Source organism: Enhydra lutris, unplaced genomic scaffold (assembly GCF_002288905.1).
Source record: "Enhydra lutris kenyoni isolate GAN:26980312 unplaced genomic scaffold, ASM228890v2 scaffoldscaffold58, whole genome shotgun sequence".
NCBI classification, from domain to species: domain Eukaryota; kingdom Metazoa; phylum Chordata; class Mammalia; order Carnivora; family Mustelidae; genus Enhydra; species Enhydra lutris.
This window is the reverse complement of record NW_019154142.1, coordinates 5,273,302-5,301,031: the sequence shown is the minus strand read 5'-3', so window position 1 is coordinate 5,301,031 and position 27,730 is coordinate 5,273,302. Positions and strand designations below refer to the sequence as shown.

At 40.3% G+C, this 27,730-nt stretch overlaps 1 protein-coding gene across 3 annotated transcripts in view; it reads right to left on the bottom strand.

The window, feature by feature from the left end:
- Positions 1-518: 518 nt before the first annotated feature.
- Positions 519-27,730, bottom strand: part of LOC111158294 (cyclin dependent kinase 19) — a 168,240-nt gene continuing 141,028 nt past the window's right edge. For 2 of the 3 annotated variants that reach the window (XM_022520229.1, XM_022520231.1), the window contains exons 5-13: positions 26,336-26,393; positions 21,290-21,421; positions 16,970-17,113; positions 16,733-16,802; positions 12,272-12,344; positions 11,782-11,879; positions 10,792-10,870; positions 9,814-10,080; positions 519-4,871 (exon numbers count right to left, since the gene is read on the bottom strand). In XM_022520229.1, the coding sequence (XP_022375937.1) occupies positions 4,740-4,871; positions 9,814-10,080; positions 10,792-10,870; positions 11,782-11,879; positions 12,272-12,344; positions 16,733-16,802; positions 16,970-17,113; positions 21,290-21,421; positions 26,336-26,393 (1,053 nt within the window). In that variant the 3' untranslated portion in view covers positions 519-4,739. The remainder of the gene's footprint in view (positions 4,872-9,813; positions 10,081-10,791; positions 10,871-11,781; positions 11,880-12,271; positions 12,345-16,732; positions 16,803-16,969; positions 17,114-21,289; positions 21,422-26,335; positions 26,394-27,730) is intronic. The other variant, XM_022520230.1, reaches the window with a different exon arrangement.

Sequence of the window (27,730 nt, the reverse complement as noted above, 5' to 3'; positions counted from 1 at the left end):
AAGCTGTGAAGCCTGGACATGTGCAGTATCTATTTTAAATAGAAATGCAAGTTTTGTGTTTGTGCCCCTTAAAACATTCTTCAGTTCACTCCATGATGTCCTTGACTTTTGGAGTAACCATGTTAGGTTCATCAAATAAATTATAAGGGCCAGCCCGGTAAACAGAGTGTTCTTGTAAAAAGAAGTAGAACCCACTGCCACTCTATGCACAAAATGCCGTGTATTTGTTTTTTTTTCTAAAAGGCCATTCTCATCTTCCTTTTTTAATAAAAAGGATGTTTTCCCAAGAAATGTTTTAAAAACTGTGATTTTGGTTCGGAGGCATATGTAAGCAGTGTGTCTGTGGTTTTGTGACATCATAAGCATCCTGAATAAAATAACATATTGCAACTTCCAGGGAGACTTTGCATCTCTGCAGGACAAGTTTCATCTGAAAAGCTTCTAGGCACGCAGATAAAATTTTGACACAAAACTTATTCACAGTTTTCCTAGACTCAAAAAATCCACCAAGAAACAAAGTCAATTAAATTTTATTACAACCAAGAATATAAAATAAATGCAATGTAATTTATTTTAGCTTTAACAGTCATCTCAAGAAGGGTGTCAGGACAACTCAAATGCGGGGAAACACTCTGGACTCCAAAGTGGCCGCTCTCCTGCCCCCCACGGAGCTCACTTGCTGGGGGGACAGCTGGCTCTGAGTGCACACCTCGCCGCAGAGTGTGGGAAGCGTACGCGGTCATCTCTATAATCATAGAAAGAGGGGTGCGTGCAGAAAATGGCTGAAAGAAGAGACAAAGACAGGTACACTTCACAAACAGGAATTATGGGAGTTACAAACTAGGCAGTTGAGAAAGGATATACTACATAACATATATAAAAAGTACTTTAAATTGCTGTTAAAAAGGACATCTTCAGTCCAGATTTTGTGTAATACTTTTAGTGTCTACACAGACAAATCTTTAAAAAAATTAAATAGTATTAATTTACTAAATATTTAGGAGATAACAGTGCATTAAGGATTTTTTTCAATATAATACATACATATCACTCCTTTGCAGTGATAGCGTAGAAGAGTAAGTATGGCCTTAGGTACAACACATTTCTTTAAAAAATCCTAAAACAATGAACTTTGCTTTATGGTATCTGTGACTACTCTTGAAGATGATGGGGCCTAAACTGCTAGGTTTGATATAAAACATTATTTAATCCTTGAATCCTTCGAGCCTCCTTCAGGCTAACTGCTGTCTTATTGCCTTTCTCCATTCCCTTGAAAGATATCGCCGGAGAGTTAAGGATTTCCAATTTTCCTAGAATTTTTCCTTCATTGTATAGCTTCTGCCACATCGTTTTATTCAAAAGCAGATTAAGCTGCAAATCTTTTTGTCCGACGATTTTTTCCTATTCCCTGGAGCAGAGAAAATAGCTTCGTTTCTGAGGCATACACCCAGCAGCGGCTTCACCATGAGTGAGGCAGTGAACATGGAGGTAAACGTCGTCCCTTTCCATTCTTCAATGTCAATTAGGTTCACAAGAGCGAAAGAGTAGTGCAGAAGGCCAAAATTCTAAGTACTAAAGTTTTAAAACCACACAGATATAAAAATACACATGCCCTTGGTTTTCATATGTTACTGCACGACCTACTATCATCACAAAGATTGCTTCAGCCTCGTAGAAACAGCCCTGCCACCAGACTACCTTACCCTGGAGCTGGCTCTCCTGAAACTAGAATCCCTTTTCCCAAACACACAGCTCACCAGAAAGCTAATTGGAAACTGATTTGTAATATGGAGGGCAGAGAACCTTCACTTGTATTCCTTCCTTCCTTTCAAATAACCTCCCTCAGTTTGGGTATTCTCATGGGCTTGGGGAGGGGGGCTCCCTGCGTTCTCAGGGAACAAGACAGTAATGCGTCTTCAAAGAGAAATGAGGTCATTTGGGGACCACAAAGGTAAATTTTAACCTCAAAAGGCGTCACAGAGCTCCCTCGAGGTCCCACAGTTCAGGGTCCATAAGAGTGTTAAAGGCTTTGTTCCCCTTTGCAGGGAAAAGGAAATCATGAGTCTTAATTATTTCAAGGGTACTGGGCCCAACTGGCACCCCCAACTCGGAGGCAAGAACGAGAAGAAAAGGGCCAGTACCAGCACAGTGACCAGAATAATGCGGGCATCTGCCTGTATCCTGGAGAACACCATGGACTAGAAAAACGGGTGGTATCCCCTCAGGGTTTCTGCATCAGTTCTGCCAATAAAATTAGCCATCTGCAAGGAAAGCAGGGTACTCCTGTGATTACATAAGTACGTATCACAAGAACAGTATATCAAAGTTGCTTATAAAGTATGAAGGGGCGTGGTATTTTGGTCTACGCCCGTAGGTGGGCTTTCCTCTTATTAACTCTAAGTGCCCCCCCCACCCGCCCAGGGCAGCCACGGAGCTTCTGTTTTCCCTGTAATTTTCCACAACCACTTCAGAAGTGCATTCTGTTTATAAGGGCCACCAACTGTTGTTGAGAGGCTGCTGTGAACATTTCAAAGCCGCATTAATGCCTGTTGTGATATTTAATCACTGGCCTTCTCTAAGGTCGATAGAAACCTCTCGATAACACTGTCTATCACACAGCAGCTTTGGAAATGATAACTCTATCCAAGTGAGTTTAGAAGTAAACAAAAGGACCCTTGTACTCTTATGAGCCAGTCTTCTCATCCCAGGAGAACTTGTGGTTGTGGAATGGATCCTAAGCTCCTTAAGGACAGGAAGTATGTCTTGCCCTTTGAGTCTCCCAGCCGGAATGGCCCTGGGCACGTGGTGATGGTGCTGTGAGCAGCTGATGGCCAATAACTCCGGACAGTGAGGCTTCAGGGCACAGGAAAGAATTTTATACAGGCAGCTATGTTATGCAAAGGGCTATTAATTTCCCATTAAAAAAAAAAATGGAAGGGGTGAATTACCATTGAGACAATCAGAAATTCCTTCCAATGGAGCATGCCAACTGCTTCATCTTCCATGTTCATGAGTGTCACTATATAGCTTCTATTATTAATAAGCATTATTATGCTGAGATCAGTAAGGTCCTTGCTGGCTACAGTATCACATTAATAGTGCAAAATGTATACTGGCTTCTGTCTAAAATCTTATTTGTGTATGGACCCAGAGTATCATAACCAGGTAGATAAGTTCACAAATAGTTTTTAAAAAATGCATATAGCTTGCATATACAACAATCAGCTATTTCTTCTAGCTCAAGAAAACATTTAAAACAAGGCTGGTGCTGCTAGTAGCATTCAGAAGAACACAAATTTCTTGCCCCTTACATTACAATGGGAGCTCTAAGTCTTTACATTTCCTGTGACTCTGGGAAGTGAGGGGCTCCTTTCCCTGGCTGAGAAAGAACTCAGCCTCTAATTCATAGATCCTGGAAATGTATAGTCGTGTATACTATCTGCCCATAGTTTTTTAGGCACAATTATTAAGTTTTCTCCTAGGGGCAAAGAAAGCATTCAGTGCAATGAAAAGATTCTTGATAGAATTAAGTTTCAGTTAACAACAGCAAAATTATGCATACATAATACATCCTCAAAACATGAATAAAACCTAAATTTTTAACATGCTTTAAAAATAGTCACTCTATGTCTAATGCAAATATGAATGGAGAACACTGCTCTTTATTTTAAAAGCAGGTTAAGTTGCAAATTAATTTGCAGGCTTCTGTTTGAGTACTCTTGATTATGTAAGAAAGTTACTCAAGCTAACCCCCGACGTGAAGAAACCAACAGTTCTTTAGAGAAGCCAACTTTATGTACAATACACACCAAAAGCTTTTCCTTCAAAGGTAAGTAACACATCCTTTGATCGATGTTACTCCTTAAAGAAACCCTAGTGCAGTTAATACTCTCTTCTGCTTTCTGGTGTGGGGCACCAGAGGGCTGCAGTTCCTCAAAGCTCTTGAAACCCTTTTTAAGGTAGACTTAGCTACGTGACGGTTAAGTGAGAATTCTTCAGTACTGAATACTCTTCAGAACAAGGTGATTCTGGGAACTACGTTCCATATGAATGATTGATTATATAAAAACTAGCACATACTTCAGTTCTTCGTAGCATAAAGCATAGCAACTGTAAAGATCTAGGCTGTTTTTGGTTGTAGGTTCCCTCTGTCCCACCATTTGTCTTTTTTTTTTTTTAAGACCTTCCCTGAAACTAGATAAATAAAAACGTAATAGTAAAGTACTTTGGGACAGTAACAGTTCCTGTTTAAGACTTCCATGAGCAAAACAGTCATATTCTGTGAAAACAAAGTAGTGCTTTAAAAGGTGCATTTTTACCTGTGTCGCTAGATCAGTTCATGACGTATAAAACTATACACCGCTGGAGTCCTGTTTCTAAAACATTAAAATCCTATTAAAAGAGCTTTGAAAAGATAAATCATAGTGATTGCTACAGCATGAGAAAGGTGCACCAGGAAATCCTTCCAAAAAATGCTGAAGGTTACAGAAGTGAAGTGCTAGGATTAGATCAGACGCTGGATGAGAGTCGCAATGGAACACATGCGGGGACAGGGTGCTGGGGAAACTTCACAAAAATCTTCTTGAAGTCCATAAAGAAGACACATCAGTTAGTCCTGCAAAAGTCAGGATGGAGTCTTCCTCCTAAGTGGAGGAGTTTGAGACGGCATCGTAGTTTGCATTTTTTGGTTCTTTTCAACGCGGACATCATATTGCTGGAGTCTGCGCCCTGGGCCGCGGTCAGTAGCGGTGGCCCGGGTGAGACGGGTGGTACTGCGCGCTCTGCTGGGACGAGGATGAGTAGCCGAGGGTGCTCTGGGACTGAGAGGATCCCTGAACGCTGCTTTGGTAATTCAGGCGAGAACTGGAGTGCTGGGGGAAGGAAAGGGAGAAAGTGAATCACTGGGGGAGGCACAGAATGGCTGAGGTGTTCATCCTGACAGCACGGGCTCCTGGTTCAGATCCATGGTAGAGGACAGCGGACGTAAGCTCGTTAATACATTTTGCGTATTTGAACCCACGGCCTGCCACCACTGGGACAACATGTTTTGGCAGGCATGAAGCGTGGCTGGATTTCTTTGGGGCATAAACCGCAGTGGCAAAGAAAGGCAGAGGGGAAACGCAGGCTGACCCCTGCTCTTGATACTAACTCTGCTTAGCTGTTCTTTGTGTGACTGAGATTTGCAAACAAGAATGATCAATCTGGCACTGAATTAGTGGTATTCGTAATGTATCTGGATGTGCTGTTAATGTCCTCATAAGAAACAAGAAAGTGATGATTAAGAAGTCATTTCTAGGGACGCTTGGGTGGCTCAGTTGGTTAAGCAGCTGCCTTCGGCTGGGGTCATGATCCCGGTATCCTGGGATCGAGTCCCACATCGGGCTCCTTGCTTGGCAGGGAGCCTGCTTCTCCCTCTGCCTCTGCCTGCCACTCTGCCTGCCTGTGCTCACTCTCGCTCCTCTCTCTCTGACAAATAAATAAATAAAATCTTAAAAAAAAAAAAAAAAAAGAAGTCATTTCTAGAGGCACCTGGGTGGCTCAGTCGTTAAGCGGCTGCCTTCGGCTCAGATCCTGATCTCAGGGTCCTGGGATAGAGCCCCACATCAGGCTCCCTGCTCGGCGGGAAGCCTGCTTCTTTTTCTCCCACTCCTCCTCCTGTCTTCCCTCTCTCACTGTCTCTCTCTCTCTCTGTCCAATAAATAAAGAAAATCTTAAAAAAAAAAAAAAAGTCATGTCTAGAGAAGAGAATTTGCAGAGGTGGCGGCTACAGCGGCCTCAGCAGCACCACCCATAGGACAAAACAGCAGGGTGGGCGGGATGGGGCAGCAAGAAGTGCATTGTATAAACCTCAGGTAACATTCATTTAGAATGAAAAAAAAAAGTTCATGCATGAGAATGCCCTCAAGAGAAAGCAGAAACAAATGTATTTCAATTCAATGTTTTTTTATTACCTTAAATGAAACATTCATCTTCATGGTACCAAGAGCAAATACGAAAAATACGTTTAAAAAACCATCTATAAAGGCACCTGGGTGGCTCAGTCAGTTAAGTGGCTGCCTTCAGCTCAGGTCATGGTCCCAGGGTCCTGGGGTGGAACCCTGAGTTGGACTCCCTGCTCCACGGAGAGCCAGCTTCTCCGTCTCCCCCTGCCTGCTGCTCTGCCTATTTGTGCTCTCTATCTCTCTGCCAAATAAATAAATAAAAACCTTTAAAATAAAAAATCAAAAATCCTCTATAGAATAAGAACACCTGTCTAGTTAAAGATACGCATAGCTGGAACCAGTGTCTTTAGCTAAGCTCAGAAGGCTGGTTTTTCCCATGAGCAAAGTGGGAAAGAGCTTACTAATAAAACCATTACTCAGAGTAAAAAATGTAAATGACCTTGTGGTGGCACTGAGGGTTTAAGGAAGGACATATCAGCAGGGTCCCCCCGCTCAGTGTGCAAAGGCTGCCAAACCGAACTTGGAACATCTGGTCTAAGACAGCAGGGCCAGAAGATAGTCTTGGTGAAAAACAGCTCTGCCTGGCTTCTTCCCTGTTACAGAACTCTGGCTAGTTGCAGAGAGCAAGATGGAGTCACTCATGTCAAGCAGCCACTAAGGGGCCCGCAGCTACCAGATATTGCCGAAACCAGCACTGGCTGATAACACTGCAGAACTCATAGATCACCAGATGCAGGGGAGGCTGGCAGGAGCCCAAGACTCACTAAATCCCTCTAAAAGGGGAGAATTTCTGCAGCACACTGTCCCACTCCTCAGACGCTGACCCCTCTATGCCCAACCACTTCAAAAAGACACCTGCATCCGAAGGCTCTGCCCAACTGATCTCTGAACAGAACTGAGTGCCGAGAGCGGACCCGGACTGGACCGAGACCTCATCTCCGCACCCCCAGAACTGACTTCTGGTTTGGTTCGGTAACTTCCTACCCTCTATTCTACCTCGTTTGTTGTGTGACTTGTCTTACGTTCTGCTCTGTGTGCCATGTGAGGAGCCAAGGTAATCATGTGGTGAAAAGTCACCAAGTCTGGAATCCTGCATCTGGTTTACAATGATGTGAATCCTGCTTTGTGAGTGAATAAAGCCGACATCGTGGAAAGACGCAACTTGTGTCTGCGCCTTCCTGGCGTGTTCATCACACTAGACGTGTTAGTGTAAGAAGCCTTTCAGGCTTCCAGATTCCCATGTTTTATTTTTAAGTTTGTTATGCAAAACATGTTCTTTCCACTCAAAATTGCTAGGCTGGCTATGATCACTTTACTTGAGCAGATTAGATTCAGCACGAAGGTTCCTCCACACTCGGCAAAGAACAAACATGTTGAAATGTGAGTCATGCGTAGGTGCAAGGGGCCCTCCCACCTCCACATCGCACAACCTCTCCAGCTGAGGCGCTGCAGTATCTACCCATTCCATAGATCACGCTGTTTTATTTTTAAGTGGATAGCATAGTATGGGAGAAAGAAAAGCAGCTTAAAGAATTCTTGGATTTAAAAGGAATACAGTAGGGTAGTAATCTGTCCGTAATGAACTATTCTCGGGTGAATATAATACAGTCAGAGACACAAAGATGAACCAGTTTATAATAAAGGTTTGGTGCTCCCATAATAGGAATAAACTACTGTTGGGGCAAAACAGAATTTATAATAAAATTCAAATATGTTCATGACTACTACCCAAATAGCAAGCTGTTTTCAGTACATTAAAATGAAGCCTTGATTAGTTTCATTGTGTTTAGAGAAGAAAACCACAGGCCCAAATGGCGTCACTTAGGCCAAATCACCAAACCAGAGCTTAATACCAAATCTAATTGCAATTTCAACTTTCCCCAGAAGTGTAGTTTACCAGGTCAGCCAGGAAATTTTCTGATGGGTGCCAAAGAGTCTGCCACCTGGGCCCTCTCTATTCCCCCAAAGGAACAGGAGTAATTTGCATGTAAGACCCCTGCTCTCTCCCCCTAAGGGAAAGTGACCCAGCCTGAAACAATCTTTTCTACTCTTTAGCTACTCACTTTCTTACCCCGCTTTCCTTCCTAGAAAAACCTCCCATTTTATACAACTCCTAGGAGCTCCTCTCAACTTGCTAGATGGGAGGCTGCCAAATTCACAGATCATTTAATAAAGCCAATTTGATCTTCAAACGTACTCTGTGGAATTTTGGTTTTCAGCTTGTGGAACCAGTGTCAGTGCTAGTGTGTACACCCCTGCTTGTACAGACTCTTCCAAAAGAAGTTTCGGAGAAGATGTTGTGTGATAACACATTTGAGGGAGCTATTTATTATGTCTTTCTCATGAATGTTTCTCTTGATTCCCATTCCTTATCAGTGAGTTTATGGCTCCCTTGCCTGAGGGTTTTGTTTTTGTTTTTTTTTTTAATCTCCATCCTCTTTCTCCTCTTCCACCAGAACCCTGAGAGTCTATTTTTTTTTTTTTTAAGTTTTAAGGGTGGTTTTTTTCTCCCCACCCCCACCCCCAACTTCCTAGATCTTAGCTGGTTACTCTCCTTGAAAATGAGGACTTTAAAAAAAAAACAAAGAAAGAAAATGAGGGTTTTGTGGGTTTTTTGTTTTTCATTTTTGCAGTATTCCCTATGGTTTTCACAGGTATTTTTACCTCCCTCTTCCCAAATACTAATTATCCTTAGACTTTTTTCCCTTTAATTTCCCAAATTAGTAGTACCATCTGTAGAGGCCACTTTTAGACAATAGGCTTGAGCAATGGGAACTTGATCAAGGTAAAAGGGCCCACAGCAACCCACTGGCTGAACACAGGCCCCTCAGGGGACCCACCTCAAGGATCCACAGACCCCAACTGATCAGTGCACTACTTACAACCAGGCACAGTTAGCGGAAAAAAGGAGAATTCCATAGTCACCAAACCTCCTCACCTTCCCACTTTTAACTACAGACCCTGACCTACCGCCTCCTGGCACACAGCCTCTCCTGTGCTGTCCTCCACGGCTCCCTGGTGGTATACTCAGTAAAGTTCTATCTCCTTTGTTACCCTTCCACCACCAGGACCACCAGCTGCCACTGGTTTCCACCCATCCCTGCCCCACACTTGGGAGCCCCCCTCCCATCGAGAGAGACACCACATTTAGACAGATACCACACAACTGTAGGGTGTTTTTCATCTTAATAATAAAAAGTATCTTCAATTCTCAAGAATACTTCCAGTGTGACTTAACAGTGATTTCTGAAAAGTCTCAATCTTAATCCCTTTCTATGTTTACATGGCTACTTACTGATTATCTCCTCTCAGTGACAGCAAATCTTTCTCAAGTATGCAGCTTATTTTGTCCAAAATAAGCCACCACTCCTCTCTCTCAGTTGCTTATCTAGTTATCTTTTTCTGACCCAAAGCTGACAGGCAGCTAGAAGGATAATAGGAGAGATTTTCTTTGAGGAGGGAGATGCCTATCTCACCTTCCCTCCTCAGGAAGGCAGGGAAAACAAGGCAAGAATGAAATGTTTTGCAATTACATGAAATATGATCAAAAAGTTCATTTTCATATAATGACCTAGAAATAGGATTGTAGCATTTGTACAGTCAAACTTTAGAGTTAGGTACTACGTAAGTCTAAACTGACCTCTGGGTTGCCTGGGTGGCTCAGTCCGCTGAGTGTCAGCCTTGGCCTCAGGTCCAGATTCTGGAGTCCTGCGATCCAGCCCTTCTGTGGGGTTTCCCACCTGTTTCTCCCTCTCCCTCTGCCTCTCCCCATTGCTCGGGTTCTCACTTGCGCTCGCTCTTTAAAAAAAAATCCGACTTCCCATTTCACAAAATGTATGGCCGTTAACAAGAAAAAAACCAAGTTGAGTACCTGATAATCTGAGGGCAGAACAGGCCCGCCTGAGTTTGCGCCCGAGGGCCCCAGGCGGGGCTTCTTGTTCGCAGGCACCTGACTGAGGCCGGAGTCCTGACTGTGCTGCAGGCCGGGCCCCGCACCCCCGGTGCCCGTCCCAGCCCCGCCCGCAGTCCCATTGGTCTGCGTGCTGTTCTGCTGTGGTGGGGGCGCCTGTGGGGGGGCTGCTGCCTGCTGGGGGGCCGCTGTGGGCTGCTGATGTTGGTTCTGCTGCTGCTGCTGATTCTTGGAAGAAAGAGAAACAGGTCAACTCGGTATGGAACCACATGAACAGGACGGTGCTTTCTTTTCCTTTTCCTTTTCTTTGTAACAGGACACCACTTTGAGAACTTGAGAACGCACACCTGACTGTCCCCCCCACTCCGAGCTGGACTAGGTGGGCCACGCAAGTACCGCAGCTGGGGAACGCAGCATCCCCAAAGGCCAAGAGTCCCGAGTCCCCGAGTGGGATTTAGTCTCTGAAGTTCGTTTAGGATTGCGCAGTCATCTTCCACCCCAGTCCCAGACACCCCGCTGGAGAGCATGCGGCACCCAGGAAGCAGTTCTGCACTCTTGGAGCGGTAATGGTCTCCATCATGAGTTTGGAAAAGCAGAGGAATAGGGGGAAGGCCTGATATATTCAATTACCAGCTAAGAGAAAGATGCTTTGAAAGCAGGCGGCAGGAAGCGATGGTGATGACATCCAACAAACAAAATGCACAATTAAGAATTGGGGAATAAAACAGGCTCTAAAACAAATCAGAGGTTCATTTATCTGTAAACTTATTATATTTCAAATCACAAAGTAGAGCTGCAATCACTTAATTAAAGTGATTTAATTAATACATACTTAATTAAAGGCAGTTAAATACACAGGAATCATTAAATTATACTTCCCTAAGTTCTTTCTGCCTCCTTTACTCTCTGGACGTGAAGCATATACTGTGTAGCTTATACCTTGTCACCTTTCTCTTCAGGTTCATCTTCATTAAGGAATTCTCGTTTGGGGTATGGAATCTGGCAGCCAGCAAACACACTACAAAATCATTAAAAAAAAAGAAAAGAATATACATTATGGCCTAAAGTCTACAATATCAGTGATCTTGTTAACTTGAAATTCCACTTTTTTTCTTAACATATTTCCCACTCTTCATCTATAACTACTATTTGCTAGATGCCTCCCAAGACAACTCAATTCAAGCAAATCAGAAAAGAATTTGGGGTGTGCCTGGGTGGCTCAGTCAGTTAAGCTCCAACTTTTCATTTTGGCTCAGGTCATGATCTCAGGGTCGTGGGGTTGAGCCCCCTGTATTGGGCTCCGACCACGCTGGGCATAGAGCCTGCTTAAGATTCTCTCTCTCCTTCCAGCCCTCCCTCCCCTCTCTCCCTCTCTTAAAAAACAAAACGAAACAAAAAAAGACTTCATTGTCTACATTTTTAAAATATTTTATTTATTTATTTGAGAGAGACAGAGATAGTGAGAGCGAGCATAAGTTGGAGGAGGAGGAGAACCAGGCTCCACACTGAGCAAGGAGCCAGATACGGGGCTCGATCTCAGGACACTGAGATCACGACCTGAGCCAAAGACAGATGCTTAACCAACTGAGCCATCCAGGTGCCCCTGTTGTCTACGTTTTATGCCCAATTGTATAAACTCATCTGGCTGAACTCATCTGGCTGACTGATCTAAAAGTCCCACCTGTTCTCAGCTTGAGCTTTTTTCTGTAACACCAAATAACGGTGATCCCTAAAACACTTGTTTTCATTCACACCTCTCTATCGCTTTGCCTGTTTCAGAATACATGCCCTTTCTCTTGAGGACTTTTTCTCCAAGGCAGTATTCATGGAGAACTTCCGTAAGGCTGCGGTAAAGTGTTCTCTGACTTTCAGCCACCATCAAACACCCCCAACCTGGAGCAGAGGACACAGAAAATGTAGAATACATACTCTAATGTTGGCAAGGGGTCCTCCTGAAAATAGGGATCCTGCAGAGCCTGCTCCGAGGTAATTCTCTTGGTGGGATCCATAGTAAGGAGTTTCTGAAGCTAGAGTAACACATAAGAAATTGATAGCAAGTGGAAAGATCACTTATAAGTCAATGTGTTGACTTTTGTATAAATGTCTAGCAGGATAAATATCAAACACCATTTTGTGGAGCTCACCACGCTAGTAATACGCTACATGCATGTATGTGAGATTGGCAGAAATCATTAGTGTTAAAGCCCTTTAAGAATGCTGCTGATAAATCGCTGGGAAAAATTAAGTCTAGAAGTCAAGGGGGACATCTCAAAAGAAAAAATGTTTAACTTTGCCTCAGCATCCACCAATTTCTTTTTTTTCTAAAGAGGAGGAGTAGCTAAGACAATTCCGTGGTGAATGGAACAAGGTGGGCCTGTGCCATGGACCCGAAGTCCCCGTCTGGAAGACAGGCACCTACCAAGAGGAACACTTTGCTGTCAGGCTTGACCTTGTGTTTCTCCATGTACTTTATGAGGCTACTGTTGGCGTACCTGCAAAGACATGACAATCACACATCACTGGGAACACTCACACATTTCATAAAATGTTTATTACTGAAGTACAGTTTACACAATTTGTATTTTTTAATGGAAAGCTCCCAGATGGGTTTTCCTATAAGGCACATATTTAGAACATTGTTTTTTTCTGATTAATCAAAGAACACATTGGTTATGTGTGAAGAAGCAGAAATTGTTAAACAGCCCACGTAAGAGTTTCTATTGTTAACGATGGCTTTGGAAAACAATTATACATTAACCATTAGAGTTGAAAATGTGAACAACCTAAAATCTAGCAATTCCTCTCCTAGGTACATACTCTAAGAGATTCCTTTGGGCATGGATATCACAGGATACATGAAGAAGAATGTTCTTAGCAGCATATCTATAGCAAAAAACACTGTAAATAACACAAATGTCTACCAACTAAAGAATGGCTACATTGTTTTATATTCACAGAATGGAATGTTACACAATAGTAAAAATGAATACAGAGGCTGAGTGGGGAATAAAAGCAAATAAAAACAGACTATAATATAATTTATATAAAGTTCAAAGATATCTTAAACTGGAACAATAATCCATTTAGAGATACAAACATCTGTGGCAAAACCAGAATAAAAAACATGGAATGAACAGGAAGGCAGGGTAGAGGGTACACAGACCACTTCGGTAATCTTAGTAATGTTCTATTTCTTCTGTTGAAGGGTGAGTAGAGGACTATTTGTTTTATTATTCTAAAAAGACTATGTATCATATTTTTGTCACATATGTTCTTTCCTAAATATGAAATATTTCATATTAAAAAGGTAAAAAAAATAAGTAATATATATGTTTATGGTAGAAAATTTAGAAAATAAAGTATAGAGAAGAAAACTGAAATCACTCATGGTCCAGCCATTCAGTGATTAAAAAAAAAAACAAAAAAAAAAAACACAAAAAACCACTGTTGAGATTTTGCTAATTTTCCTGTCATTTTGGCTACATATCTATATATGATACAAACACAGCAGGGGTTTGTTTTATTTTTATAAAATTGGGATCATACTAAACAAACTGTCTTACCTCTTTTCACTTAATAATAATAATGTTTCATAAACATTTTTCCTTGTCTAACGCTACCTAAACTACTAATCTGCAATGGTTGTACATTCCTACTGTTACTGATGTTGTTTATTTCACAACAGTTAAGATATATGGGTCCTTGTAGGTTAATCTGATCCGCATAGTAGGAGACAGTGCTGCACAGCCTGTGAGAATCAGAGACCCTTCCAGATCCTGACTGGCATTTACCAGCTGAGTGATCATGGGCAGTTCATTAACCCCTGTGAAAGCCTTAGGTTCCTCCTCTGGAAACTGAGGATTATAATCATACCTATCTTACAGGGTTGTCGTGAGGACCATATGAGAAAATGCAGGTAATGGCTTAGCACCAAGCCTGACACATAGTAAGGACTTAGCCATGCGTGGCTGCTCTGATTGCTTCCATAGGAAAAATTCTTGGATTTATTAGGTCAAAGGATACGTACAGTTCAAAGTCATTTGTATGTGCTCTAGAACCTTGCTACACAAAGCCGGCCCTCAGATCAGCAGCATGGGCCTCTGAGAGCCTGCATTTTTAACAAGGGCTCCAGGTGATTTGTATGTACATTAAAGTTCGAGAAACACTGAGAAACAAGGAAGCATGCCCATTTTATCATACCCTTGCCAACCCTAGGTATGTTCATTTTCAAAATCTCTGCCATGTATATTAATTTAAAATTTTCTCAGGGTGCCTGGCTGGCTCAGTCAGTAGGGCATGTGACTCTTGATCTCAGGGTTGTTAAGTTCAAGCTCCATCGATCATTATAGAGACTGCTTAAAGATAAAATAAAATAAAATTTTTTTTACATTTTTGCTCCAACACCAGAAATGTTTTTATTAGCAAGGTAAACACTAAGTTTGTTAATGGGAAGAAATTTTAAAGTTTATATAGAAATGGAGTTTGTCTACATACACCTCTTTGGACTTTATGTTAAATCAACTGATTTCCTGGGTTAACTCCAGATTCTAAGTTATTTGTTTCTATCATAATATCGGGCCATGCTTACTGGAACATTCAATTTGAAAGTCAGCTTAGAGATTTCCTTTTAGTTCCACTTTCACTTTGCCTTCTACTGAGCTAATAACCCTGGATAGATTACAGAAAGTCCTATTCACTATCCTTCTCAATTCACTGAAAAGTAATTTTTTGGTTCTTTTCATCTGATATAATGAAAGCAAGTTATATTACTTTTTATGTCATTTCAAGTCATGTTTTCTGGAATTTTTAAATTATATTTTACTTTAGTGACTTGTATGTACTCCATTAGATTTAGCTAATTTTTAATATATTCCTTTCATCTTATGTATCAGCAGTCTGCTTTCCCTGGGGTAGAACCATTTGCGTTAGACATATGGGCTCTTATCACTGAGCTTTTCCTATTACTTTTCCAACTGAATTTCATTTATCTTTTAAAACGTCTCTCCTTTTATTTCTGGTTACTGTAAACGCTATCATTTTATGTGAAAATTTTCCTTTGGTCTTTAAACACTAAGATAAATGTTAAGTGCTTACATTAATTTTCTCCATCTTTGATGCTATTAGCGTGTCTTCAATTACTTGTGCCACTTCCATTAATGCCCATTTGACAAGTAACTAATGAGCATGAACTATGCGCCAGGCCCCGGGGATACATAGAACAGTGTATAAAGTAGACACAAGCCATACCATCTAGAGGGAAAGGCAGGTGAGCATTGAAAAGTGAACTGTAGGGCAAAGTCATCAGTGCCGAAAGAAGCAGCAAGGATGCTACGGGAGTACAGAGGGGAAGTACCTAACTCAGACACAGAAGGTCAAGGGAGACCTCCACAGGCAAGCGATGCCTAAGCCAAGACCTAAAGGATAAGGAGAAAGGAAAAACAGGAGTTAATCCGAGGAGTTAAAATGAGTGGGAGGAAAGTACATCCTCGACTGAAGGAACAGCGTGTATAAAAACCCAGAGGTCAAAAAAAAGTTCTGGGTTTTTCAGATTCTTAAAGAAATGAATGATGTCCAGGTTACAGAATACAAAGTGGACAGTGGTTTAGTAGATGAATTAAACGAGCCTTAAGAATTGAGAGCAGCGGTGAATTAAGAGCAACTAGGAGACCAACATGATCCAATTTGCTTTTGGCAATGACTGCAGTGTAGACAATGAGTTGGAATAAAGATTGGAGGTAGAAATACCACTTGGAAGGCCACAGCAGGATCTTAAGTGAGAGACGGGGGTGGTCTGGACTGTAATAGTGGCAGAGTAGATGGAGAGAAATACAAAGAACTGACTAAACTTAATAACTGTTTCTACCCCACAAGGTCGATTGGGAGAGAATGGGATAAGAGAAGGATCAGGGATATCTCAGGTCTTGGGCTTGAACAACTGGGTGAATCATGGAGTCATTTCCTAAGATAGGAAATATAGCGGGAGGACAATGTGGGATGGTAGAGGATGAGTTCAATTTTGGACATGTAACTGAAGTATTTATGGAACATTCAAGTTGGGATTCCATAAGGCAATTAGACAAGTGGGTCTGGAACTTGGAAAAGAGATCTGACTCGGATGCATAAACTGGGAGTTACCAGCATAATCAATGGTAAATTGTGGCCAATAAAATCAGAGAAACTGCCCGAGGAAAACGTCCAGAGTGAGAAGAGAGCCCAAGAAAGAACCTTGAGCAATACACGTGTTACCTTTAGGAGACAGATAGGGGAAAAACACCCCACCGGGACCGTTTACAAGAACCGCCAAAAATGAGGACTGCCCTTTCCTGCTTTGCTTTATCAGGTCTGCTTTTGTTCCTACAAGCCATCCTGTCCTGAAATCTTCCTATTCAGTTCAGAGAACCTCTTTCGCCTTTTCCTCCAGGCATGTGCATTGATAACAAACTCCTCTCATGCTGTTACCTTTATTCTCTCATTTCTGCTCAGTATACACCAGTGTGTTCTACTTAGCTTCTGGGCCATGCGCTTGTCCTTCTGCTGTCCTTCCTGGTTGCCTCATCCAGCATTTCCGTCACAGTCATTATTCAGATAAAGATAAAATCACAGTTGCGGCCTTGAACTCAACCCTCCTTACGCTAAAATAGGAGAGATGCTTAAACACTATATTGACCCTTAAAATTCTTAAAGGTTTGTAAAATACTACAGCCTAAGCCTGACATGTACATTTGCAACATCTGGGACATCATCTTTCAATCAAAAGCATAATTAATATATTAAAATCTAAATTTCTGGTTTAAATGTTAATCTATATCTGTTTTTTAAAAGGATTAATTTAAATATTCCCACTGAAGTTACTACTTATATTTAATATGAAATTACTTACGTTGTTCTTCTAAAGTCTTTCTGAAGTGTGGGGTATTCTGGCATCTTTCTAATATCTTCCCAATCTTTATCTTACAAAAAAAAATCGAATATTATTATAGAACATAAGGTTACTTACATAAAATAATCTACTTATTTGAGCTTAAAAAATACATAAAAATACTCAAAATATGCTTTTGAAAATGAATTAGTTATGAAATATTACTCCAATATTATTTTGAAAAGAAAAATAAATTACCTGCAGGAAACCCCATGACACTAAATATCCGATCTAGTTGATCATGATGAAAGGGATTGCTTGTTTTTATATCTTCCTGACGACAGTGAAAAATAGGTTCTGAAGTCAACAATTCAGCAAATATGCAACCTATTGCCCATATATCTATGAAGGCAGGAAAACATTTATTATATTTCTTGGGTTATAATTCCTGAGTATAATCACAACCTACATATAAAAATACTTTTCAGTGATGGAATATACACAGTTTGACAACTATATTAAATATATATATACATATATATATATATATATATATATATATATATATGACATTAAATAGCTGTATCATCACATAACAGATTAAAAGCCAAATAAAAAACATTTACTTATAAATTTCCTAAAGAAGATACACTTGGGAAACTCAATTCACATTTACATGAATTTACATTTAGGCAAAAGCCTTTCTAACAACTATTAATAATGTAGTCACTAAAGCATTCAACTGATCATCTAGTGCAGGGTTAAATACTCATGACCTGATAGACTAAAACAATATCAGCATCAGGTTTAGTGATATATTCCTTTTTAAAAATATATTCCTTTAAAACAATCAAATGAATAATGATAGAGCATAATTTCTGATTTGTGAGTAGAGACAGTACAGACCATAAAAAATGATTTGGAAAAACTCAACTTTTGTATGAAAGACTACCAACTTCAACATTTTCAACAAATTGTAAGATCTAGAAGCTGATAAACACAAGTATCTACAGACACAACATGACACCCATAGAGATCGATTTCATTTGAATATATTCACTTGGATCAAGCTGCTCCAACCCTCCAACACTCCAGGACAAAGTTAGGCATCTTTAAAAGTTCAACTATTTTAAATCACCAGTTACAGATTATTCTATTCGGATTTTACACGTTGAAAACTGTAATTTCAATTCTGACTATAATATTATATTCACAACATTTTGCCAAATATACAAGGGAATTAATTTCTGTAAGATATATATTCATACTTGCCCACTTAAATAAATGCTATTTAACATTTTTTTTAAATGCACAGACCACGGTATAGGATAGAAAAGCACAGTGTTCAGTAGCCTACTAAATGTAGAGGCTACATACTGTAGAGAAGCTAAATAAGAAAAAAGTCTGATTATGTCCATTAGCTAGAATTAAAGTTGGTATGCTATTTCATAAAACAAACTGCCAAATGACAAAAAAAACCCATAGAGTAATGTCTTACATAGCTGACTCCATTCAGGAGCGGCTTCCTTTCATGTAAGGTAGACTTCTGGATAATGGAAACATACCCCTTCAATAATCGTTTTTTATTACACTATTAGCCGCCATCTTAAGAGGCTATAAAATATAATTTAATCTTTCTTAATGACTCAGAAGCGTCCTCCTCAATATCCATCATGAAAGAGTAGAGTAATAGTACTCTTCAGTGTCTACTTTTAAATTGTTCTCTCTCTCCCACATCGCTTTGTTGTCACTCTTGTCCCTGAGGTAGCTCCCTCTGACACAGTCCCATCTCTCTTCCTGCTGGCTGCCTCTGCTATGCAGTCAACTGGGACTGGTACTGCATGTTCCTGGTCATGCCAGTTCCTGGGTTGCCTTCCATTTAAAGGACAGAAGCCAGGATCTAGATTCCCCTGAGCACTGCTAAGAGAAGGAACCTCAGGGTAGCAGGTAATGTTGAGTTCTAGGATTTCTTGCTTCATATTAGCCTCTAATTTTAAATGGTCATCTGGCTCTTGTATCATCTATAACATTTCTCAGCTCTCCTTCCTTTGTCAATGACTTGTTCCTCCCTCCCTCTACACACACACACACACACACACACACACACACACTCACACTCACACATACACACACACAATTGTTGTCACTCCCCTCCCCCTCTAAATGTTACTCCATAAAACTTCACTGATATCAAATCATCAAACTCTTATAGTCTCTGAATAGAAATAATACTCCTTTCTAACATGAACCAGGTATGGAGGAGAGTAAGAACAAGTGAATGCATACATATTTATTATATCTATAATGTCTGCTATGACTATATTTGAAATCTAAAAGTAACTGATTTGGGGATTTTTTTTTAATCTTTTTTCCTAATTTCTACCCAGAATGGATAATAGCAACTTGACTAAAATTGGAAGTTAGTGATTATATTTTTAATCTTTATCTGTAAGTTGCAAACTGGTTTAAATTCAATTTCGGTTGTCCTTGCTCTGAGGAAACAGGAAATTCAGTTGATTTCCAATTCATACCCAATTATCTTTATTCCCCCTCCCCAAAACATCTAGTTTTATTTCAAGAGTAGAACAGTTAATCAGAAAATATTCAAAGTGTGGACAAAGTGTATGGACCACATACACAGAATCATATAATGGCACTAATCAAAAATGGGACTTACTACCATGCGTTTGCTCTATAAGAATCTCTGACAGTAGGACAGACTTTGGTGGGGAGTCATTTAGTTCAATGGAAGGTTTTGGCAGAATGTGCCTTTTCTTACTGGAAATCTCTCTTTTGGCTATAGACTGTATGGAGCTTGGTAGGAGCCCAGCACATGTGGATTTCTACTGTTACCATGTCCTCTATCCCTGCCTTGTGTCCTGGGTTATCTCATCATCAGGTCTGTTCTGAGGCACTGCCTGTTACTTCCTGGCTAATACCCCCTTTCTCTGGCATATTTTCTGTCTCTTCCTATCCCCTTGTTGCCTTCTGAGATTGTCTAAGAGACTTCACTGTTCATGACTGAGAGATCTAACAGAAAATATAGACATAATTCTAAAAGTTGCAAAGATACAGCTCCCCAGTGAAAATCACTCACTAGAATGTAAGCAGAGTCAGGTTCTGATTTTAACCCCTCACTTGAGAGCACTCCATTCCTTCCCTCTGCTTGTGTGGTTCTCCCCACGCCAGCCTTCACAGACAGGGGCCATGGGCCGGCCCAACACCAAGAGCATGGCCTTGGCGGCCTCCGAATGGGCCTTACTCTGGGCTCAGCTGCTCACAAAAGGGTTGAGGGTCAGTCTCACACTGTCAAACACTCATAGGCTTTTTCAGGAATCTAATAAAATCTTTCAGCAATATTCATAAAGTATAACAAAATGCCAGCACCATCCCGGCATCTCAACTCCTGGACAAAGGATAAATGTGTGCTGGGCATCAGAATTCTGCAGAAATCAAATCTCCTGATGAACAAGGCCATCACTATAGTTTAATCTTTGTTACTCCTTTTGCCCACAAATAGGTTAATGATCGGTCTAATCTTTTTCAAACGTAGGAACTACCTTTGTCGTTCTTTGCATGCCATCAGGCTTTTTATAAATTTAACAGAGAGGCTTGTGCTCATCTATTTTTCATAATTTTATACTTTTATAGTGCCTTAATTCAATAGAACTTAACCAGAGCAGCTAAACATAGTAAAAAATGATACTAGTCTAATACCAGTAAATGGAAAATTCAACAAAAGGGAAATTGCAAGAAATACAACCTGGCAGATTTCGGTACCTTATAGAACTAGCCCATCACAGTGAGAGAACTATCTACCCTTCTCTGTCCTCTCTTTTTAACCTCATTTAAAGAAATCTCAAGGTTTGAGGAGAGCTCGCTCTTCCTGACTTCCCCCAGTTCATAGCTGGGCCCTCCCGCGGACACTGGAGTGATCAGGTAGCAAAATCCCTGCTGTCACTGTTCGGAAGCAGACTTTAAATCCTACAGAAGGTGTGTTTGTAACAGGTTTTCTTACTCCATTTTTTCACTTAGTGAAATGGCAAGATGCTGAGCACAGCTAATGCACCCAGACTCTATTTCCTGCTGTAATGGGGAAACCGCCATTCTGATAACGGTAATGGCAGGAGAGAAATATTAGTCGCATTATTTCTTGTTGAGGGAAGGACTGACTGATTTTTCCCCAGACAGAAGGGGTTCTCTTCCACACCACACTCTGCCTGGTTTCTGTTTTTCCTTCTGTGGAGAAAACAATTCTAAACCTATCTCCAGTTCTTCTGATCAATGGCAGGTAAGTGCAAAATAAAATTAGCGCGTTATCATCTCCATAGCAACTCAACAGGATCAGATAACTCTATTCTCTAACAGAAAATGCTTTCTTCTTTTTAAAGAACCATTTCTCCTATAAAGTTAAAAATCCTAGTCTACCAGAAAATAATATCTAGGAATACGGAAAACAATGGGACTTTTGAAAGAAGTATAAAAGTGGTTTTTACAAAGCAGCTTCGTTATTATTATACCATTTGGTGTTCATGATAATTCGATGCTACGACAGTACATCATTTTAGACTAACTTACCAATGGCCTTTGTGTAATGCCTTGCACCAAGCAGAAGTTCAGGAGCCCGATACCAAAAAGTCACAACTACTGGATCCAAATCTGCCAGTGGCTTTAGAGGAGAATTGAATAATCTGGCAAAACCCATGTCAGCTAAAAAAATGGAACAAATTAAGATAAAACTCAGTTTGGCATGCTATTAGAACCATGCAAGGTTGAGGACAATAGCCACTAGCCTTATAAAGCAATCCTTTTCCTCCCTTTTCAACCAGGGGTCTGCACCAGGCACCAGATCCCCCCTTCAGAGGTAGGTATTACTACTGTGCCTATTTTACTGAAAAGGAAACTTGGGCTTAAAGATAGTCTGACTTGCCCAAGGTCATAGAGCTAGTAAATGACACAGAGTCATAATGAGACTCCAGGTCTGACTTCAGACCCCTGGCTTTCAGAAACATTGCAATAATCTTAAATTATTTTATAAAATCAAAATAGTCTACAAGTTTCCAGGATTAATTACGACCCCTGTATGCCTGTGCATCTAAAGACTGACTGTATCTTAGTTTGGTGTGAGCTGGAGTTGTCTCATGGGCACATGAGAGCCAATGTGCACACATTTCTTCCCAATTCTGAATTCACTGATGTCATGCTGGTGACTGGAAATTGGCTATGATGGAATATCTGCATCCCGAAAAACAGCAAATGCTACAAACTGGGACTTTTTAACCTCAGAGAGTCACTGCTGTATAATTACCAGCACATCATAAACATGTTTCCAAGAACATTCCATAGAATATGTAAGACATAATTTGTTATAATTCAGGATTTAACAAAGGTCTCTATCAAAGCTAATGGATTTAGATTAGAGATGTACACAAGTAGTAAAAAGAATAGTTATTACTATAGTAAGTTCCTGGAGACTATCTAATTTTCTTAATATTTCATAAAAAACAAATACCTTTTATCTATCAAGCACTTCAGAATTTAAAGATGGTTTTCACATATATCATCTATCACTTCATCTGATCCTCATACAAATGCTGGCTTAGTAAGTATTTTGTTCACCACCTCTGAGATGAAGTTCTAAAGCCCATGGCAGTGAAATGACTTGTCCCGGGTCACAGGGATAGACAGTAAAAACGTACTCAAACCATGTTATAATTTAGCACCTGTATTCTTAATCATTGATCTGACATCCAACAGACACGCCCATGTCACAAAGGTAAAATCATGAGAATAAAAGACCTCTATGACTTGAAATACATAATACACACAGTATATTTTGATTGCATAAGGAATAATGTACATTCTTTAATAGCACATTAAGATTTCAACTACAGAGAATCATTTAATCTAAAACTAACATGCTATGATATACATGACAATTTTAACTTAGAGTGATTTTGTTTTTTTGGAGTTTTAATAGTTTACAAGGCTTTCTGAAAATGCTTTGGAGAACACAGGTCATAAAACAGAAAGCTATCCAAGGAAGACTGTGCTATGCCTGCTCTTTCTTAACTAAATTGTCCTAGAGCAAACAAAAACATTCAAAATCATTCTACCAATATTACGCCTACTTAAAGCACCGCTTTATGTATTTAATAGATGCTGATTGTTACTGATGGCAAAGTTATATGAAAAGCACGTATTTTTAAGTAAAAGCTGTATTTCTCCCCTTATTCTCTATCTTCTTAGTTTTATATAAGCCTCATCGATTCGCTGTCAGATGAAATTAAGTCCAAAGGAAACAATAAGCATTTTTCGAAAATAATTTTTATCATTTGAACTTTAAAGGAGTTTCAAACCCTTTCTCAAATAATCAGTACTTTAGGGGTGCCTGGGTGGCTCAGTGGGTTAAGCCTCTGCCTGCAGCTCAGGTCATGGTCTCAGGGTCCTGGGATCGAGCCCCGCATCGGGCTCTCTGCTCAGCAGGGAGCCTGCTTCCCCCCCCCACCCCGCCTACCTGTGATCTCTATGTATCAAATAAATAAAATCTTAAAAAAAATAATAATAATTAGTACTTTAGACATAAGTAACCAGCCCAAACATTATTACTAACAGTTGTTTCCCTAAAATTAGATACGAGTGAAACTGTCCAATTCAATGGACTGCAGAAATAACATTCTGGTGTGAATGCTAATTAGATAGTATCAAATGAAGGAGAAAAACAGGAAAAGGCAGTGTCTACCACTAAGGGACTTACAGGAGGCTGAGGTGACAAAATACACGGAGGAGATAAAAACAAAAAAGGGTAAGGGCTGTAAAGCTAAAGGCGAGTTGCCGTGGCTTCTACTAGACTCGATGTCCTTTGAGGGGAGGGCTCACGTCTCCTTCCTGGCTTTAACTGGAACAGTGTTTGGCAAACCTCTGCAGCGCTGAGTCCCACACTGAACGTGGGACTTGAGCTGTATTTCTAAAGGGTGAGCCACTGTGAGCAGTAAAGGGAGCAAGCAAGCATTTCAGGTGAGGCCTGAAGTCTTTAGGCTGCTGGGGCAGGGGCAGCTCAGGTGCAGCAAAGGGCCCCATGCATTTTCCAATGCACTTTTCAAGTCCTTTTCAAAAAAGGACTATATTAAAATGTTAAGCATAGGCATCCATTTCTAAATAAAATTTAGAAACAATTAAATCAACCAGATTGTTGACTGGACTGTTGGCATTGCTTATTGCTTATTTTAACCCTGACTTTATCCCTAATCTTGGATAGAATTACAATCCTAAAACTCTTAACAGGAGGGCAACTGATGGGCCTGGCTGGAGTACAGAATTTATGCTGCGGAGAACTAGAGAACCCTGGGAGTGGTGAGAAGACAGCAAGTGCGGTGGATAAGGATAAACGAGACAACTGATACAAACAAGGGAGAGTACGGGATGGTGATGATGAATTTGGCTTGAAACAAAGGAGGAGAGGTTGCCAGCAACAAATAAAAGTAAAGATAATATCAAAGTAAGGATTTCCGCTAGGGTGAGAGAAGAGAATCTGAGATTCAGATTGTAAAATGATTTGTAGAGAATCCATGATTTTAAGGGCACAACTTAGCAGTTCCTTAAAGAAGTAATTGTAGAGGGAGGCCATGCCCCAAGCCAGTGCCTAGGGGATCTTGAAACAAAGGCTAATAGGAGTAAAAACGAATAATAAATAAAGTGCAGAAGAAAGAGCAAAAAGAGTAAATAGAAAAATAGAATTCTGTGATGCCACAGACCAAGGGAAAAGACAGTCCTGAAGTCAGACTAGTCAGAGGAAGGAATGACTAAGGCAATACAGGAAAATGGTGACTCACTATGGGCCACTGGCTCTGGTGAGACAGAGGTCATAGGTGACTGTTGGGAGAGCAGTTTTGACAGAGGGATGGAATTAGAGGACAGATTATAACAAATTAGGGTGAGTGGAACCCGTGGGTGAACACTGTGTGTTCTAGAAGTAGAGGAACAAGGGGGAGAAAAATGAACACATGGTAGAGAAAACACAATGGATATGAGAAGATTTATTCTAGCATTGGGAATAGGGTTATCAATGTTGAAAGGTGACAAGGAGAAACCTGGGAAGCGGAGAGTGGAGACACAGCAGTGTGAGAACTTAACTACAGCAGGAAGATATTTAGAACCTGGGGGTGGGAAGGGGAGGTCACCAGCCTGCACTCAGGAGGGGAGAGTCGCTCTGATGGAGACCCTTTCAAAGGCAGTGCGGTGCTGACAGAACGTGGTTGGTGAGGGTAGAGCAAACATCTTTGATATGGCTGAGCAGCAGCGCTGGTAGGGAAAGAGACGCCAGCCAGATGTGGAATTCAAGTTCTCAGAGAGGCTGCATAAGCTGCAACCTCTCTAAAGCCAGCTCCCCTACTCGCTCACATCCACCAGGTGGGGGGTTGAGTAAAGTAAGTGAGGTAACATGTCTCGGTATTTACTACTGGATGGTGAACTGTCTACGTCACTGTCCCTCACAGGGAAGGCTACCATCACTACCCTTTCCCTTTCACCAATGTCTAGCAAAAGGTAGGGACTCAAGTGCCTACAAGAAAAAAAGTGTGAGCATGAAACAGGAGCAAGTGAGAAGTGGTGGAAAGGGGGTGGGAGTGGGTGGAAGGGGGGAAGGGAAGGAAAGCAGCTACTTGGTTCTTAGTGACCACAGACAATGTTTTTTAGGACTGTGAATCTCAGTAAACTCAGTGTAGAGGTATAAAGAAAGGGAAGTTGGTTTAAAACAGCTTTTTCTGGAACTGGGCTAGCAAACTAATTGAAGAAGGAGAAAACCAAGGAGCAGGCAGGCTCAGTTGCAGTAGGACAGGATGGATAGGTAGCAGGTCAAGTTAGCACGATTTCACATCACCCCTAGTATGGTATATTCGAACAGCAAAGAAAGCAGGTTGATGAAACAATATTTCTTTTAAAATCTTTCTAAAAACCATTGAACATTTAACAAATGTAATTTCTATTAAAAAAAAATCAGAATAAAGCATTTTTTTAGCTTATTTTCCCCCCCAATATGTCATGGGTATGAATGATGCCAATTTCTTTTAGAACAACCTTCAGGGTTGCAAAGGAAATTTTAATATATAGATAGGATTCCTGCTGGTGCCTTAACCTAAGACCACCACCAAGTAAGAGAGTCTATAACGATATGTATTCATTTGGAAAAAATATGTTGATACCTGGCCCAGGGATGCAGGGGGCGGGGGACAGGTATCTGGGAAGATGTGTATATTAGGTCAGGTGGCAGAGGCATTCAGGAAAAGAACACTGGTGAAGGTGAGACAAAAGCAAGACTTAGCAGATTATATTTAGGGTAATGTGCAGAACAGTAATCACAGCATAAACACGAGCTTAGGTACTGTATGGGAATGAAGTTTTCGTTTTGGGCTTGCTTGACTGAGCTTAGAATCACAGAACCTTCTTTGGGAAATAAACCTAAGGAGTTTTATAAATTATTTCTCTACATTCCCCAACATATTTCCTAAAAATATGATGAGGAAATCATGTGAAAATTAGCTACTTAAACAAGAGTCTTAAAAGGGGGACACCACCTTTGCAGCCGCTTCAGTTTCTTAACAAATTATTTTAGAAATAATTACCTACCTATTTTGACTCTCCCCCTTTCAGGACCTTCTCCCATTACTAGGATATTTGCTGGTTTCTAGAAATAAAAATAGAGCATTCAAATTACTATGTTTATTCTTTTGACATGCTCTAAAATGGAAAGAAGTTCTTAAAATAGGAAAATACCATTTCTATATTTGCATCAAAATCATAAGAGAATATTAAGTACCCTCTATATAAAAGCATTTGACATACTTGAAGTTAGCACTGAACTTCTATAAACATCGCTGCTTTGAAAACATCTTATTTTCAAAATTATATCATACAACTAATTATAAAGAAATTGAAGCTATCATTTCTGTTTACTCCGTGGAAGTAACAAGTAATAATAATTTTTTTAAAAACCTACAAAGATTACAAATTGCTACCCATAACAGAGAGTTTTTGTGGTTGAAAATTTTTATGTAAAATTTCTACCCACAACATCACTGCCTTCATTTAAATGATTCAAATGGAATATTCCTTGCTCAATATTTCTAAACTACTAGAGGGAAGCATGATCAACATTCACGAGACTCCATTAAAATCCGTATGCAAAGTGAGAAATTCCAAATAGAATTTGAAGATGTAGGAAAATAAAAACCAGGGCTAATACAGAGCTATATAAAGAAAAGAATGAGCTGCAAATGTATCCACTGTTTTTTAAGTCATCCTCATTTGTAAATCTTTGGAAACAGAGGAACTGTGGAAACAGGCTTTTGGGCAAGTCAGTCTCCTCTGAGAAAATTTATGATTTTCTCATAGGGAGAAAATTTATGATTCATTCATTCAATCAATGAATATATTTTTAGCATCTTCTAGGGAGAAAAAAAAATATTAACAATTAAAAGGAAACACAAGCGCAATGATGAACCAAATTTCTAACCTCCAAATGCTCATTACATAAGTAGAAAGAAAAAAACAAGAGCTCTGTATCTTAAAAGCTAATGTCATTTATGAGTTACAGACAGAAGTGAGGTCTTGGGTTAGAGGTTAAACCAGATTACTTTAAATCCCCTCCAATTTGCTGGCTCTTTTCGAAGTTTTAATGAAAACAATAAGCACTTAAAAAAAAAAAAAAAACAGCTCAAAGTCGGAAGTGATTAACCAGAGTTTCCATTGTTGAGGGAAATATTCATTGGAGGTGAGGGCAAGGGTGCTTTCCATTATCCAGATCCTGAAAAATGAACAGGAATTAGCATGATAGAGTAGAAAGGTAGAAAAAGGACAGGAGGTGAAAAAGGCTATGAATGAGGTAGGCTTAGGAGACAGTAACCTGGACAGAACTCTGGACAGAAACCAGAGGACTCATGTTGGGGGTAGTAAAGTGAACCTAGACTTGGGACAGTTTTAAATGCCAGCTGAAGTAATCCGACCTTTATGTGACAGGCGTGA